The 15,022-nt window shown below is 44.7% G+C and overlaps 1 protein-coding gene across 1 annotated transcript in view; it reads right to left on the reverse strand.

Moving 5' to 3' along the window:
- PRMT7 (protein arginine methyltransferase 7) overlaps positions 1-15,022 on the reverse strand; it is a 645,306-nt gene that overhangs the window by 322,742 nt on the left and 307,542 nt on the right. The window contains exon 12 of the mRNA XM_078670716.1: positions 6,246-6,293. Coding sequence (XP_078526842.1) covers positions 6,246-6,293 — 48 coding nt within the window. The remainder of the gene's footprint in view (positions 1-6,245; positions 6,294-15,022) is intronic.

Genomic DNA, 15,022 nt, shown 5'->3' on the forward strand with positions numbered 1-15,022 from the left:
GTTTGTGACCCAATTCGGGCATGCTCTTCCCACTAATCCTTCAGTACCCCCTCAAGCTCATTTATGTGAAGTGTCATCAGAAAAGGGGCCAGGAAACACACCTGATCAACCCCCTTTCCGATCCAAAGCTTGAACGTTCTCCCACTGCATCATATCGAACTTGAGCTGAAGTATCAGAATGTAGTTGTTCAAGAAAATACAAAGAGTGCACGCCCAGGGTTAACATATTGAACCACAACTTGAATCTATTTACCACAAAAGCAGATGTTAAGTCCATTGAGACCAGGTACAAAGTCCCAGCCTTGGCCACTCTATATTTTGATGTCAATAAATAGAGGTTTAGTCATTACTCAATTGTTCCTAAACCTTGCCGTAAGCAATACTGGAACTCTGCCAGTATAGAATTTTCTTGTGCCCAGATGGCTAGTTTGGCTAAAAGGATCCTTCCGATAACAAGTGAATCTAGTAGAGATATCAGCCTTTAAGAGACAGGGTCTTCTTTATTCCTCTTTTTAAAATTCAGAACAATGATCAAGCCTGACCAAGAGCTTGGTAGTTTGGTCTTCAAGCAGGAACATTCGTTACTAGTGGTGACATAAGATCTAAATTAAGTTAAAAGTCAATTGGGACCCCATCTGGCTCTGGAGGTTTACCATTACAATGTTTGATTACAGCTGATCTCACTTCTGCCAATTTAAAAAGAATCAGTTTAGAACGTCTTTCCCAAACATTCTGGGTGATGACATTACCAGAGGTTTCATTCAGGCTTGAAGATATTACTAAAAGTGACCTACCCATTCATGTGCAGAAATAACAGTTGTAATGGTGGGTGTGATGTTATCTCTGGAATAGGGAGCATTAACCACCTGCCAAAATTCCTTGTTATCTTGTACATTACTATCTCACTGCAAAGAGGCCCAAGACTCTTCCTACACATGGCTTTCCTATGTTCAAGAGCAGTTTTCTATGCCAACCTACAAAGTCAGATGCAATACGGAACGTCTTAGTTAAGACAACACTAAGACTACTCACTATGAGCATTCCAACATGTTTTAACAAACCAAAAACAAGCCTTAGCTTTATTGCTATGAGCCGGATGCAACATCAAGTTGCTACATTTCTGGCAGATCACTCCAAACGAATATAAAATAGATAGAGGGTCATCATTATCCTTTAGGCTGCTCATCAAATAATCAGCTCTGTCCTGAATCAGCTCAGCAATGATTTTTGAGAAATGTAATTTGGTGCATTTAGTTAAGACACCCTTGTTCTTTAACTGAACCATGTTCCGTAGATTAATGATCTAATTATTCACTGAGCTCATGCTTCTGAGGCAGAGACTCAATGGGTGTTGGTCACTTGCATAATGTGGGAGTACTTTAAAGGGACAAAGGCTGTCTGGCAGGGCAATAAAATCTATATGAGAGGCACAGCCTCTGCCAGTGCATGTAGGAACACCAGATGACAAAGCGTGACACAAGTCTAAAGCAAAAAAGAGACTATATTCCACAAGAATGCTATTTAAAGTGTCACCCAGTGAGCCAGACTCAAAGTGAGCCATCTTGTTTCCTTTACAGTTAGTCAAACCACACATTCTGATTGATGGAAAAATGCAGAGACTAGCATTAAAGTACCCCAGCCAGATGAGTGACCACTCACCACTGGTCTGGACACAATTTTGACAAATCATGCGCGAGTGTGTGAATCACACCTAAGTCTGTAGAACTAAAAATTATTATTGTAATAGTTGACAAAAAAGCTTTTTTTCCAGGCCCACGCCCTCCACACAAACCAGGTCGTAATAAGGTGAATCAGTATTAAACACAAACACTGAATTTCAAAGATATACTTGTAAGAGGATGGCTAAGCCACCATTGGCCTGTCCTTTATTAGAGGAAGAGGCAGGGACTGTAAAAGTTGTATAACACCATGACTCCCTGAGTGGGCCCAGAATATGTTTGCTTGCTCTTTTTTGCTTATATTTAAACAAATAAAGTGTTGCTATCATAAAAAGAAAGTTGTATAACAATCAATAAAAAAGGTTTCCTTACCCATGTTTCCTGCTAACAGATGCATTCAAAATGTTTGATGAAAGAGACCTAATCAGGATTTAATAACTTTAACGCCAGACACATTTCAAAGAAATGAACTGTTGATTATTGGATAAAGGGGAGTAGTAAAACTATAAGCCTAATAAGCTTGCATCCTGATCTTCTCTTCTCAAAATACATAGTTCCCGTGGGAGGTGGAACTCTCGGACAACCACCCCCTCGCACTTAAGGATGCCTGGTCAATCATTATCTTCCTGTGACTCTAAGGGGCAAATTAATTTGATATGGGGACATTATAAGCGACACTAAGTTTGTTATAAGGACGAGGAGTCATATGCAAGCTGAAGCTAAACCTCTATAGAAATACCCCAGTAGTAGACTTTTAATGCAGCCTGGAAAGTACGAGAGAATGGAAAACCTACAAAAGGGCTGTGTGCGCAGTTGTAGGCTTTCTGAAGTCCACTACAATGTAGTCACTGCAGATTAACTTATGACCATTTCCTAACCAGGAAACACTCCTGGCCATTATAATGTCATCAAACGTACATGAGGAATAACCACCTGTTTCCCTTAGCCCGTGGAATACCTTGTTTCTAGCTTATAGCCACTGAGTTCTCTGGTCAGAAGGAGCACCAGCAAGTGCAACAATGTGGGTGCAGAGGACCAGCCTTGCCTAGGGTGGGATGTGCCACTGTTAGGTCTACTGGCGATAACCTATGTCTTCCTCAACTTTCCCTAGCTGCCTCGTTCAGGTCTTCTCAAATGACAATCTGTGTAGTAACAATTACGAGTACCATCAGACCTCATGGCCCCTAGTGCCCTTAAGCCACCTTCTCTCTGGACTTTCCTTAGACCACTGTCTTCCTGAACATACTCCATCTTAGCCCAATTCGGCCCTTCCCATCCCTTCTTGTTCCCCACTACCAACTTTGTAAGGTTTGCCAAGGAATGTTCCATGTCACACTGCCTGGAAAATACTATATCAAATAGGGACTTAACAAAAGTTTCTAGCTCAGTCAATTACCTGGAGTTTTATTGGTGATTGGAGTTTTAGGGCCAAGATTGGGCAATGTAGAAAGCCTTTCACAGTTGGTCACTGTCTCAGTGGAAGGTTGGACAACAGCTGTAATGGCAACTTAAGTACTGACTTAAGCATTTTTTTCTTTTGGCAGAGGTGTGCTAAGGAATGACATGACTAGAAGTGAGTCAATAGGCAGAGAAGCATTAAGTACACATGTATTTCCCTTGTGGCGGTCCGGCTGAGTAGAAGAAACCTCAGGTGAAGATCGACCTTGAGAGCTAAAACAGCAGGGGCCATAATAAGAGCTGAATGCGCTACAGTTTTTTTAGCAACCCCAGCCGTTCCTCTACTGAGGTAATTTCTTTGTTTAAAATACCCATGGCACTGCTCTCAAAGTTTCTAAATTGAAGGGTAAGGAATAATAGTCCTACCCTTCGAAATCTTAGCTGCCTTGTTTTTTCCATTGGTGTAATAAACACAAGCGAAGAGATGTGGGCCAGCCAAGCCTCCTCCAGCCTTTGACAGGCGTAGTCGAGCTCACCCTTGGCCTGGTCGCAGCCCGCACAGTGGGAGTCTCATTGGTGCTTTGTGGTGCTGAGTGTGCCTGCCTCCACCAAGTGATGATGCACACTGGCCTTGTGCAATGGTTTTTGTGACTTGAAGTCCACACACAGAGTCAATGGCATACCATATAGCCAGTCTTGTTGGTGCTTTGTGGAGCTGAGAGGGTCAATGGTTGTTGAGTAAAACATATCTGTGCCAAGACAACTACCCTGTAGAACTCCTCTGGAGAAACACGTTCAAGAGATGGTGGTCTAGGGCTGTACTTAAACAATGCAAACTCATTACATCGACTTATCACTACATAAACTCCAATCCCTTGACAAAGTTGGGATTAGCTGGTTGGGAAATGGTTAGAGTTAAGATAAGTTACTTCAACATAAGTTTGGAAATTCATAAAAGCAAAATCTTCTCGTCCAATGACGTAACAAATCAGGCAAATACAAAGCTATGATCTAAACAGACTCCGACTATACCATGTTTGATGTAAGCAGCCAAAGTTCATTAATGCCATCTTTCTGATTATACTACACTCCAAGAATGAAAGGGCTCTACTCACATCAGGTGTTTGTGGAGGCTCGTTTTATGTGGGTACTCAGTTTAGTCCACGATTTTGATCACAGACTCCAAATTAAAGTACTCTCGCTATAAAAGAGTTCTGATTATATCAGAATCATGGCTATCCCAGAGTTCTACTTACGTTGAGGGTCTTTCTTACCTTAGTTTTTCAGGAACAGTCAAACTGGTTTCTCAGGCAGCTGGAACGCATTTACTCTGTATATACGTATGCAGTATTTGTATAGTGCAAACCTAGATGAAAGGCAGTGGAGTACTGTAGAAGGTCAACAGCAAAGAAACAATCCGGGAGTGATTGGGCAGCAGCTGGGCTCAGAGAGAGGGGTTATACTATTATTTTGCTGAGTGCAGTTTTCTTTAAAGAAGTATGTATTTAGCACTTTCTTAAACTGGAGAATAGTTGGGGTGACCCCGATAGATAGGGCTGTTTTTTCAGAACCTTGGTGCAGAAACAGAGGAGTTCTCTGGTCTTGTTCTTTTGCTTTTTTCCCTTTTTCATCTTGAGAACGGTGCTGTCTTGACTGCGGATTTGCCAATAGCCAGTGGAAGTGGTGAGGTTGTCAACCAAGTAGGCAATGGTGCTGTTCATAATTGCTTGTTTAAATGATGCAGCAACCATAGAGGTTAAGTGTTTAGTTATACAAAGACTAAAGTGCACAGTAAGAGTACCACTAAGTCCTGCTTGGGAACATGGGTGTTTGTTACAAGTAGACCTAAACTATCCCTGAAAAAACATCCAATACCACCATAATCACTTAAATAGTCCACAGACCTAGTAGACTTGTCTAGAACTAAAAAGTTCCCCTTCTGAGCATGCCCATTTCAATGCATTGTGCCAAACAGTAGAGGAAGTTCCAGATGGACAGAAAGCAAAGACATCCAGCTACCACATTAAATGATTCCACAGACCATGCACTGACGGAATGAATGAACAATGAAACATGGAGAATAGGGGGTTGAAGACCTTAACTGGTCAGCTGAAATAAACAGCTGCCTGCTGCACTGATATTATTAAAGCTGGTGACCATTGGCATGTGCAGAAGACCATGGAACTGCCTTACCAAACCACAAAAAAGGTAATATGTACCAATGAAGGAGTGAGCAAGACACTCCATTCAAGGCTAGGCAAAACATGTCTAATTTCATCTGCACACGTAGAATGGACTGACCTTGGGACAGTGGAGTATGTTACTGAGGAGCGCCAGGGAAATATGCTTGGCAGTGCACATGCTCAACTTTCAAAATGTAATGATCCTGTACAGACATGTAAAAGTAGTAAAAGAAGTAGAGGGCAACAGAAGTATCTGAAAGATATTCTGCGTTATTTATATAGCATATACACAACAATGACCCAAGATGGCATAAAGGCAATGAAATCATTTTAAAGAGCTCCTGAAGTATTGCCTTAGAGGAGCAAAGGGAAAATGAGTGAAAGATTCCTGATTTCTGGTTGACCAATTGCATCGGCCCATCAATAATATACATCCCGCAAGTCAAAAGTAAAGCTGAATGGACACAGAAATGTCTATCGTGAATCCTGGAGCCAAAAGTAATCTTTTGGCACTATTGATCATATAATTGTATGAATTATTGCAAAACTCTTTACCCGAAATATATCGCACACATTTAAATAGCCTTTAAGAAATGCCAAACTCAAATGTTCTGACTCATAACTAATACTCTTGGGAGCACTTCTCACAAACCCTTAAGAACTGATCCCAAGTGAAGAGCACAAAGTGAAAGACCAGGTATTTTTTTTTTAAGTATGGACGAGCTTAAGACCTCCTTCCTACTAAACTTTATATCTTGAATAATGTCCTTTTATTCAGGAAAACGATCAATAGACAGGTAAGTTAGGCATCTCTTTCCTTCTACGTCCTGCTGTTCTCTAGGATAACAAGAAAGCAAGTAGTAATATCATCAAGTGCTACTTAAAAAGAAATTAAATAGCTATATGTAAAAAAGGTATTTTTTGTGCTAGAAAAACTGCAATTGATACAATAGTCTCTCTGTCACAAATAAAAGCCACCACTTACCTTTTCCATGAGGTGATGAGACACAGTAGAGTTTTCAACAGTAAATACCTGAAGAATATAAAAAAATAAGAGCCTTAAATAGTATACCAAATCCGAAACCGAATCCAACGTTTTGTACTAATAGTGTATTAGTTTTTATATATGCACATTCACTGAATACTTGGTCTCTTTGCACCTTGGTGCCGATCTTGTCTGTGGCTGTAGGTTTGCCCACCAGACGAGAGCTCCATGGAGGAATGCCCATGGACAGGACCGATCCCAATGAGTAAGTGTGGTGTGCAAGGTGTGTAGGGTCCAACCTGCGGATGGGATACGTGGTGGGAGGGCATTCATATTGTGTTCTCCCATACAGACTCATATTGAGAGAATGGATCTGTGTCCCTAGTTCAGGTGTATCTCTGTGCCAGGGTTCCTTCTATGCATCCTAAAACCACGGTTCACATGATTGTTCCCGGTTGAAGCATTTTTGGTCCAATTTGGTTTCTTTGTTAGGGTTCTTAATCCTGAAATCTTTCAATATTCTTTTTGTTACATGCACCCGTCCAAAACTGTTTTTCAAGTGTAATAGGAAACGAGTGAGGTAGGAATCTATTCAGTGGTGTGAAAGGTTATTCAGTCAGTAATATTTATTTCGGTATAAAAAAACATAAAAGATATACATACACACATTTATAAAAACATTTCAAAAGGTACCGATTGTCCACAAACTTTGCCAATGGTAATACATTACCAAAGGAGACCTTTCTTGGCAAGAAAGAATTAATAAATATATTTAAATAGCCTACAACGTTGAGGAGTTACAGTAGAAAGGTTACATATTTGGAATAAAAAAAGAGAGCAAGTAGTGGTAAATACAAAATCGACTATACTATTAATTCATTTTCCTCTAATAAAAAAACAAAATCAGTCTACATGGTGGTAACAATAAATTTCATATGGACAAGTTAAAGTGCAGCGCAAGACTAGATATAATTAATATGCTTTCCATTAAAATGTCATGCCTTCCCTCTTCCTTATTAGATTCACACCGAACAAATACCTACTCATGCTAAAAACTACAGGTTGAGATGTATCTGATCTCAATATTCTCTCTGAATCAATAGAGGATCTTATACCCAATAATCGGCAAATGGGTCTGATCCATTTCCTTCTATATTTTTGATATGCTGGGCAGAAGAATAGTAATTTAGAACTTGTATTTCCATTTTTTGAGACCATTTCAATGTGTTGACATTTAACTGTAACACACCATATCGAAATTTAAGATATAACGATTTTGCCAACTGTGGCTGAACTTCAACTAAAAATTGCTCAAAATTCCAAAATGGTTTCATTAAAAGAAACTGCATTGTCAAAGTGCCTATCACAGGACTATGTGATTGGCCATCTTGAATGTGAGCCCAAAATGCCTGTTTTAATGCTTTTTTAGAGGCAATAGTCAATTCTGCCGGACGTTCCCGAAAGTGTTTGAGTCCTAATTTATGGAACCAGCCTTAAATGTGTTTCAGCCACACTTGTACTTTGGTATTTGTGAACTTGAAAATGTCCTCTAGTCCTTCTCTGTATTGGGCAAGTTCAACTGTATACCACAGGCGAACCCAAAACAATAAGGGACGTAAACTCGCCTGGAGGTCTATACGGCGTATATTGAGATCCATTGCTATGGGAATTAGCGGTGTACACTTTGGAAGGTCAATAGCTTTCTAAAAAACTTAATTCTCCTCCACCCTGATGACATCCTTATTCAAAGGACCCCATAGTTCTGCTCCATATAAACACGCCGATTGTACCCTATATTTATACCCCTCAAGGACCGGGGAGACTGCTTTGGATATAGAGCTCTCATGCTTCTTAACAATTGGTATAGTATTTTGATATAGAATTGTCCTGCTCTTCTCAAACTGTGTTTTCAAATTCATGTTAGTATCCAGGGTAACGCCTAAATAGCTAGAATTATAAACATATTCCAATGTCAGATTTTTAACAGTTACATTCTTTTAAAAAGTTTTAATGCAGATTTATTGCCATATATTTAGTTTTACTCGAGTTGATCTCCAGGCTTTTAGACTCACAATAGATCCCAAAGGTATCTAATAATCTTTGCAGACCTTTGGGAGTTTGTGAAATTAAAATGTATCGTCAGCAAATAAAATAAAAGAGCCGGTCCTGGCACACCACACAGCTTGGGAGACTCTTGTTCGCAGCCCAACAAAAATTCTGGAATATCATTACCATATAGTGAAAATAAGGTGGATGCCAGTACACATGTCTGCCTTACGCCCCTGCTGATCTTAATGGGATCTGTAAGTTTATCCCCCGGTCCGCATCTGACCCTTGCAAAGTTGTCCTCCTGCAGTCTTATTATCTATGTGAGTATTTCTCCCGGTACACCTTGTTTTTTTTAGAGAATTCCACAGGAGATTTCTGGGGATGAGGTGGAAGGCGGCAAAGGCCGTGTACAAGTGTCCCTTCTGAAATATTGTATATTTCCAATTAATATAAAGGAATCTAAAAACCGGGTCAATCGTACTCGTGTTAGCTCTAAAGCCTGCCTGGTACCTTGATAAAATAATGTTCTCCTCAATCCATTCATTCAATTTACTTAAAATTTGTCAAGCATATATTTTCTGTAAAACATCTATTAAGCTGATCGGTCGGTAATTTGAAGGATTATATCATCACCTTTTTTTAAAATAGTTGTAATCTCAGCTTCTTTCCATGATTCGGGTATCGCTGCACCTGCAGCCACTGAGTTACATATACAATTATTATAGGGGCCCCAGACCTCCATGGAATGTTTCCGTAAGTCACCTGGAATCTTGTCTGGACCTGGCGCCTTCCTAGGTTTGATTGCATCTATTGCTGCTAGGGTTTCTTTCAAGCAAAAGTTTAATGGGACTAGGACTGTGGAATTTACATGTTCCATTGGACTAAGCTCTATATCGCATGCAGCTGTAGAGTAGAGGCTTGAAAAATGGTTCACGCATGTATTTGCATCTAAATATAAATATTTAGAGCGTCCTCCCTTTTTGCTGCCTTTAGATATTTGGCGCCAAAAACTTAGTTGGTCTTTCGCTTTTGCTGTGCTGATTAGCTCTGTCCATATATTATCATCCCAATTTTTCTTAGTTTGGGTTAATAACTTCTTATATATATTCCTTTTGTCCCTTAAAACCATAGCATTTTTAGGTATCGCGTGGCGTTATGCGCACATGCGCAGTCGAGCTAACGAGGTTTTATGTTTTTAGGAGAACTTCACTAGCGAGGGTTAAGCCCCGCCCCTCTTCTCCATTGGCTGGCTTCCTGGTGGCCAGCCATAGGAGAAGAGGTTCTAGTGTCGTTCTTCTTTCTCTTTAAGCCCCGTCCTTTTCAGATTGGGTTCCTTGACTTACTGCTGAAGTAAAAGGTTTCTTATCTTCTTTATGGGTCCAGATGGTCCCATAAAGAAGATAAGAAACATTTTACCCCAGCAGGAAGTCGGGGCGCCCAGTCTAAAAGGGACGGGCTAAAAGAGAAACTTCTTTGCCCCGCCCCTTACCGCAAAACTCCAAAGCCCCAAATGTATGTAACACCACCTGTCTCTTCTGTGCCTGCTACCTCGCAGTAAAACCCGCTCTATTTAATTGTTTTTTATTGCGCTGGTGCCCACCCCGCGACTTTGCCCGCATTTATATTATTAATTCCTAGCGGGTGCCCACCCCGCGTTATGGCCGCCTATTTTTGTTATTTTAATTACGGGTACTCACCCCGCTTTATATTTTGAATTAGAGGGAGCCTACCCCTCGTTTGCCTCGAGACTCACCGCCGCGGCCCATGTGTCCAAACCGGACGTCAGGCACCTCCTGCCCGTGACGTGGACGGGGCCTGAAATCCATCCGGAAGTGCAGGAGACGGCAGCTGGGAACCTCGCTGGCTCCACACTAAGTCCCGGTCCCGAGATGGGTGACCGGGTGACCGGGTGAAACGGGGCCCTGGCGAGGAGGGGCTCCCATGAGTAGGGAGAGCCCTGCAAGTGCAGCAGCCGATGGAGAGGTAACGTGGAGGGGGCACGAGGCACATTGTCGGTGCATGTCCCCGCCGCATGTCAGCCCCGCGTGCAGCCGCCCAAGAACCCAGATAGCGATTGAACCCCCACCGGAGGAGCAGCCTGAGGAGAGCCGGTGAGAGGGGCTCAACATAGTCCGTGTTGGGGAGGAAGAGTCAGAGCGGCCCCGTCTGGCAGCGGGCCGCTCCACCGCTGTTGGGCAGTTCCTGGAGTGCTCCACAGTCCTGTGCGGCCGGTTCTGTTCATGTGTGGGGCATTTGTTTTTAAGGGTCCCCCGAGTGGGGCTCACATGCACGGTGGTGCCCATTCTCCCGGAGACTTCCCAGCGGCACCGTTGGCCGCTGCAATGTGGGGGCATTTCTTCAGTGGGAGTCCCTAAGGGAGGGCTCCCCCAAGCTCCGTGGATACCCACACAAGTCTTTACAGCTGCCCCGCAGCTGCAACATTGGGCATACCTTTGCCTAGAGCCCCAGTGAGGCCCCAGCAGGCACAGTAGTGCCAGGTCCCATTATAGAGGCACAGCTGCGCCGCACCAGCGCGGGCAGCTGCACCGTTGATTTCATAAACTAATTCAGAGTCCCAGAGAGGGGCTCAGGAGGCACGCTGGTGCCAGGGCTCATTATACAGCCCAATGAAGACTACCACTCCCAGAATGCACTCCGTTCATTAAACATCATGTATTTCAGTGACATGGAGTTACCTACAAGCCACATCTATCGGCTTCATATATTTTCTGATATAGGTCATGACCAATCTATGGTCAAAGGTTCTTCATTCCCTTTTAAGCCGAGCACTCATTTACCAAAAAAAGTGTCCTCCCCCGCACACCTCTTTGTGGCATAATCTGCTAAAATGCTTTAAAATGTTTTCAGTGTGTGACAGAAAGGGCGGGCCTGGGAGTAGTGGGGCTTTTTTTTAGGTCTCTGGCGGCCTCGTGACGCATGGTGTTTACCTCAGCACCCAGTGATGGACCTCCGGGCGCACGGTAGCAATAAGCTGTCAGCACCTCCACGGTGCCCCGGATGCTTCTTCACAAGTAATTTTTAAACTACATTGGCTCTTGGAATTATGCTCTGGGGCTCTGTGTATGTGTGTGTGGCTCTATGTGTGTGTGGCTCTGTGTGTGTGTGGTTCTGTGTGTGTGTGGCTCTGTGTGTGTGTGGCTCTGTGTGTGTGTGGCTCTGTGTGTGTGTCTGGCTCTGTGTGTGTGTCTGGCTCTGTGTGTGTGTCTGGCTCTGTGTGTGTGTCTGGCTCTGTGTGTGTGTCTGGCTCTGTGTGTGTGTCTGGCTCTGTGTGTGTGTCTGGCTCTGTGTGTCTGGCTCTGTGTGCGTGTGTGTGGCTCTGTGTGTGGCTCCGTGTGTGTTCGTGGCTCTGTGTGTGTGGCTCTGTGTGTGTGTGTGTGTGTGTGTGGCTCTGTGTGTGTGTGTGTGTGTGTGTGGCTCTGTGTGTGTGTGTGTGTGTGGCTCTGTGTGTGTGTGTGGCTCTGTGTGTGTGGCTGTGTGTGTGTGTGTGTGTGTGTGGCTCTGTGTGTGTGTGTGTGTGTCTCTGTGTGTATGGCTCTGTGTGTGTGGCTATGTGTGTGTGTGTGGCTGTGTGTGTGTGTGTGTGTGTGGCTCTGTGTGTGTGTGTGGCTCTGTGTGTGTGTGTGTGGCTCTCTGTGTGTGTGTGTGTGTGTGTGTGTGTGTGTGTGTGTGTGTGTGTGTGTGTGTGTGTGTGTGTGCGTGTGTGTGTGTGTGTGTGTGTGGGTGCAAATGCAAGAGGTCTCGCATTTGCGAGAGATTAAGCTATTGGCATTGTAAATGACAATGCCATTTATTTATCTGTTTTCAAAACCAACACATAAATAAAAATGTTGTCATTTACAATGCCAGTAGCTCTAACTTTTGCAAAGGTGAGTCCGTTGCATTGTAAATGCTTGTTTCCTTTAGCTGCCAGAATAAGCTCTTTTTTGCTTCACGGCATTCTTTATTGTACCACAGGTTACCTGAATCGCTCACCTCTCTTGTTCTCTTTTTGCGTTTCTTTGGTATCTTACTTAAAATTGGTGTGAGGGACTCTACCAAGCATTGGTGTATGATCATTTGCTGGGATCTCTGTAACCGGTAGACCTATATACGGTGAGATAATTTCTACAAAGCTATCATAGATCTGCTTCATAGCCATCTCATTTCCCCCTATTGAAGGCCATTTCAGCGCTCTACGATTATTAGTTAGTAATGGTTCGATCACATCATCAACCTCATCATCGGCCCTTAAACTAGTTGGTTTAAAGAGATCGGCCTTAAGTGTCAGGCACAACGGGAAGTGGTCACTCTCAGATCTATCATCAATTTTAAAATCATAGAGAATAGATCAGAGTGCGATAGATACCAGAATATAATCTATACAGCTCTTAGAATTACCGTCTCTGCTACCGGGGCTCACTGCTGTATCTCCAGCTCCTTGACTCACGGCCGGGCTTGGCTCCGCCCCTCAAACACAACGAGCGACCGGCCGGGCTTGGCTCCGCCGGTCCCACGAAAGCCTACAATCCCCAGGATCCCTTGGGGTAAAACGCCGACGCCACCACTGAGCGCGCCAGGAGGCGCATAAAGCAGCGCCAGGGGCCGAGTTCCCTGAAGTTCACCGTCTCTGCTACCGGGGCTCACTGCTGTATCTCCAGCTCCTTGACTCACGGCCGGGCTTGGCTCTGCCCCTCAAACACAACGAACGACCGGCCTGCCTTGGCTCTGCCGGTCCCACGAAAGCCTGCAATCCCCAGGATCCCTTGGGGCAAAACGCCGACGCCACCACTGAACGCGCCAGGAGGCGCATAAAGCAGCGCCAGGTCCCTCGTCCCGCGAGGACGCGCGCGGGACGCGCTGGACGAAGCCCGGACAAAGGGCGGACAGTCTGTGACAGTCCGTGACTGACCATAACTGGGCTGGGCCAGGATCCCTGCTTGTTCCTGTCGCAGCCTATCATTGTTACCCCTCAAGTAAGAAGTATCTTTGCCAATATATCCCTGAGGTCCCTGTTTATCTATCTAATTGGTAAACGCTCCTTGTTTGCTTGGTTTTGGGGGTGATACTTCTAGTCGACTACTATCCAATTGTCTCCAATATGTCCAAGCAAAGGTCTTCATCTGTACCTAATACTATAGACAATTACCTGGTTCAGGTTGTGAGCAAAATAAATAGCACAAGACGAATATCGTTGGGCTTAAGCTCACCACCTGCCATCTTTACGCAGAGTTCTTTGCTAGATCCTACTGTGTTAGAAGTTCCGATACAGGTACATAGTAGCGATATTTCCATCACCGAGATAAGCCCGAATGTTAACCTTGATTTAAATATATCCTCTGCTGCTAATCTAGATAATGAACCAGGTGACCAGTCAAGCATGATTGAAGATGACCTCCCTTCCCCTGTGTCTGTGCCTGCAACTAGAGCTATTAGAGCATGCAGAAAGGGTCAGAGCAAACGGGGCGGGTTGCGCTCCAGTAGGAAAAGAACAGCGACTTCACCGAAAACTACAGCCATAATAGAAGCAAATGGGGAACAAGGTGAGAAGGAGAAGGAGATATTAGGTGATGAATTGATTAAAAAGCTAGTTTTGCATTAGCGATCACTGTTTACAATCCTCACACCAGGTGACCGGAAGTCAGGTGACCGGGGAGGAGCAGAGCGGAGATCGGAGATCGGAGCAAGTCACGGCGGCAAGTCACAGCGGCGAAAAAGAGGAGCCGGCGTGGGAAAGATCCGGGGGTTGAGTGGAGGACGTGTGGAGGACGTGTGGAGGACGAGCGGAGGAACGGAGGAGGCGGTGCCCAGGACAGGGTCGAGCAGGTTGGTTGGTGCGGCTCCCCTTCCTTGCCCCCGCTTCTCCCCACTCCCCCCAAGCAAATCGCAAACCGCAACGTGTACCTGCAACCCACATCCTGTTTCTCACGGTTGAGAGAAACCCTTGAAAGGGCACAAGTCCGTTCTAGCCTGACCTCCACTCGCTCCGCAAAGAAGCAGGGGAGGCAGGGGAGGAAGTTTAAACAGCGGGAAAAACGAGTGTGTAGCTTCAGCTGCACAGCATACAGCGCCTGTCAAGAGCCTGCTTTAGAGAGAGCCAGCGCAGCGCCGCCTGACCTTCACTCGTAGAGCAGCGTTGCCAGAGGCAAAACAGGCAAAACAGGCTTGACCCGATTCGACTCTGCACACGAGTCCTGGAGGAACAGGTTGCAGGCAGCAGGCAGGGAGAACCCAGGAGCTGCCAACCCTGCAGAGCTCCGGGAAAACGAGGATCAAGAGCAGCTGAGCAGGGGACAGTAGTGCCATTACACAGGGGACTTAGGGGTGACCTCAGGGGTTGAGAAGAAGCCCGAGGAACCCCCTTCCCAACAAAGAACTCCCATAAGACCTTCATCTCCATAAGTGACGGTGACCGTGATTGTATTCCTTACTTTTTGTACAGCTTTCGCACAGCATCTGCCGCACAAGAGGGAGCAACAAGTAAAACCGGACTAAGAAAGTGCGCACAAGGAGCGCACATATCCTACACACCCAGCAATCCATCAGCCCACTGGTCCATAACAACTTCCTATTAAAAACCCTCTTCCCCAACTGAGTTCAATAATCGCTAACGCAACGCAGCTAGCAGGTGGGGCTGAGGTGGGGCTGAGGGGCTGAGGAGGACAAAAGGGAAAGGTGCAGGACTTTTTAAAACATCAGCACTCCCCTCTCAGGTTGAGATCTGGGAAAAT

The sequence above is a fragment of the Lissotriton helveticus genome, chromosome 12 (genome assembly GCF_964261635.1).
Source record: "Lissotriton helveticus chromosome 12, aLisHel1.1, whole genome shotgun sequence".
Lineage (NCBI taxonomy): Eukaryota > Metazoa > Chordata > Amphibia > Caudata > Salamandridae > Lissotriton > Lissotriton helveticus.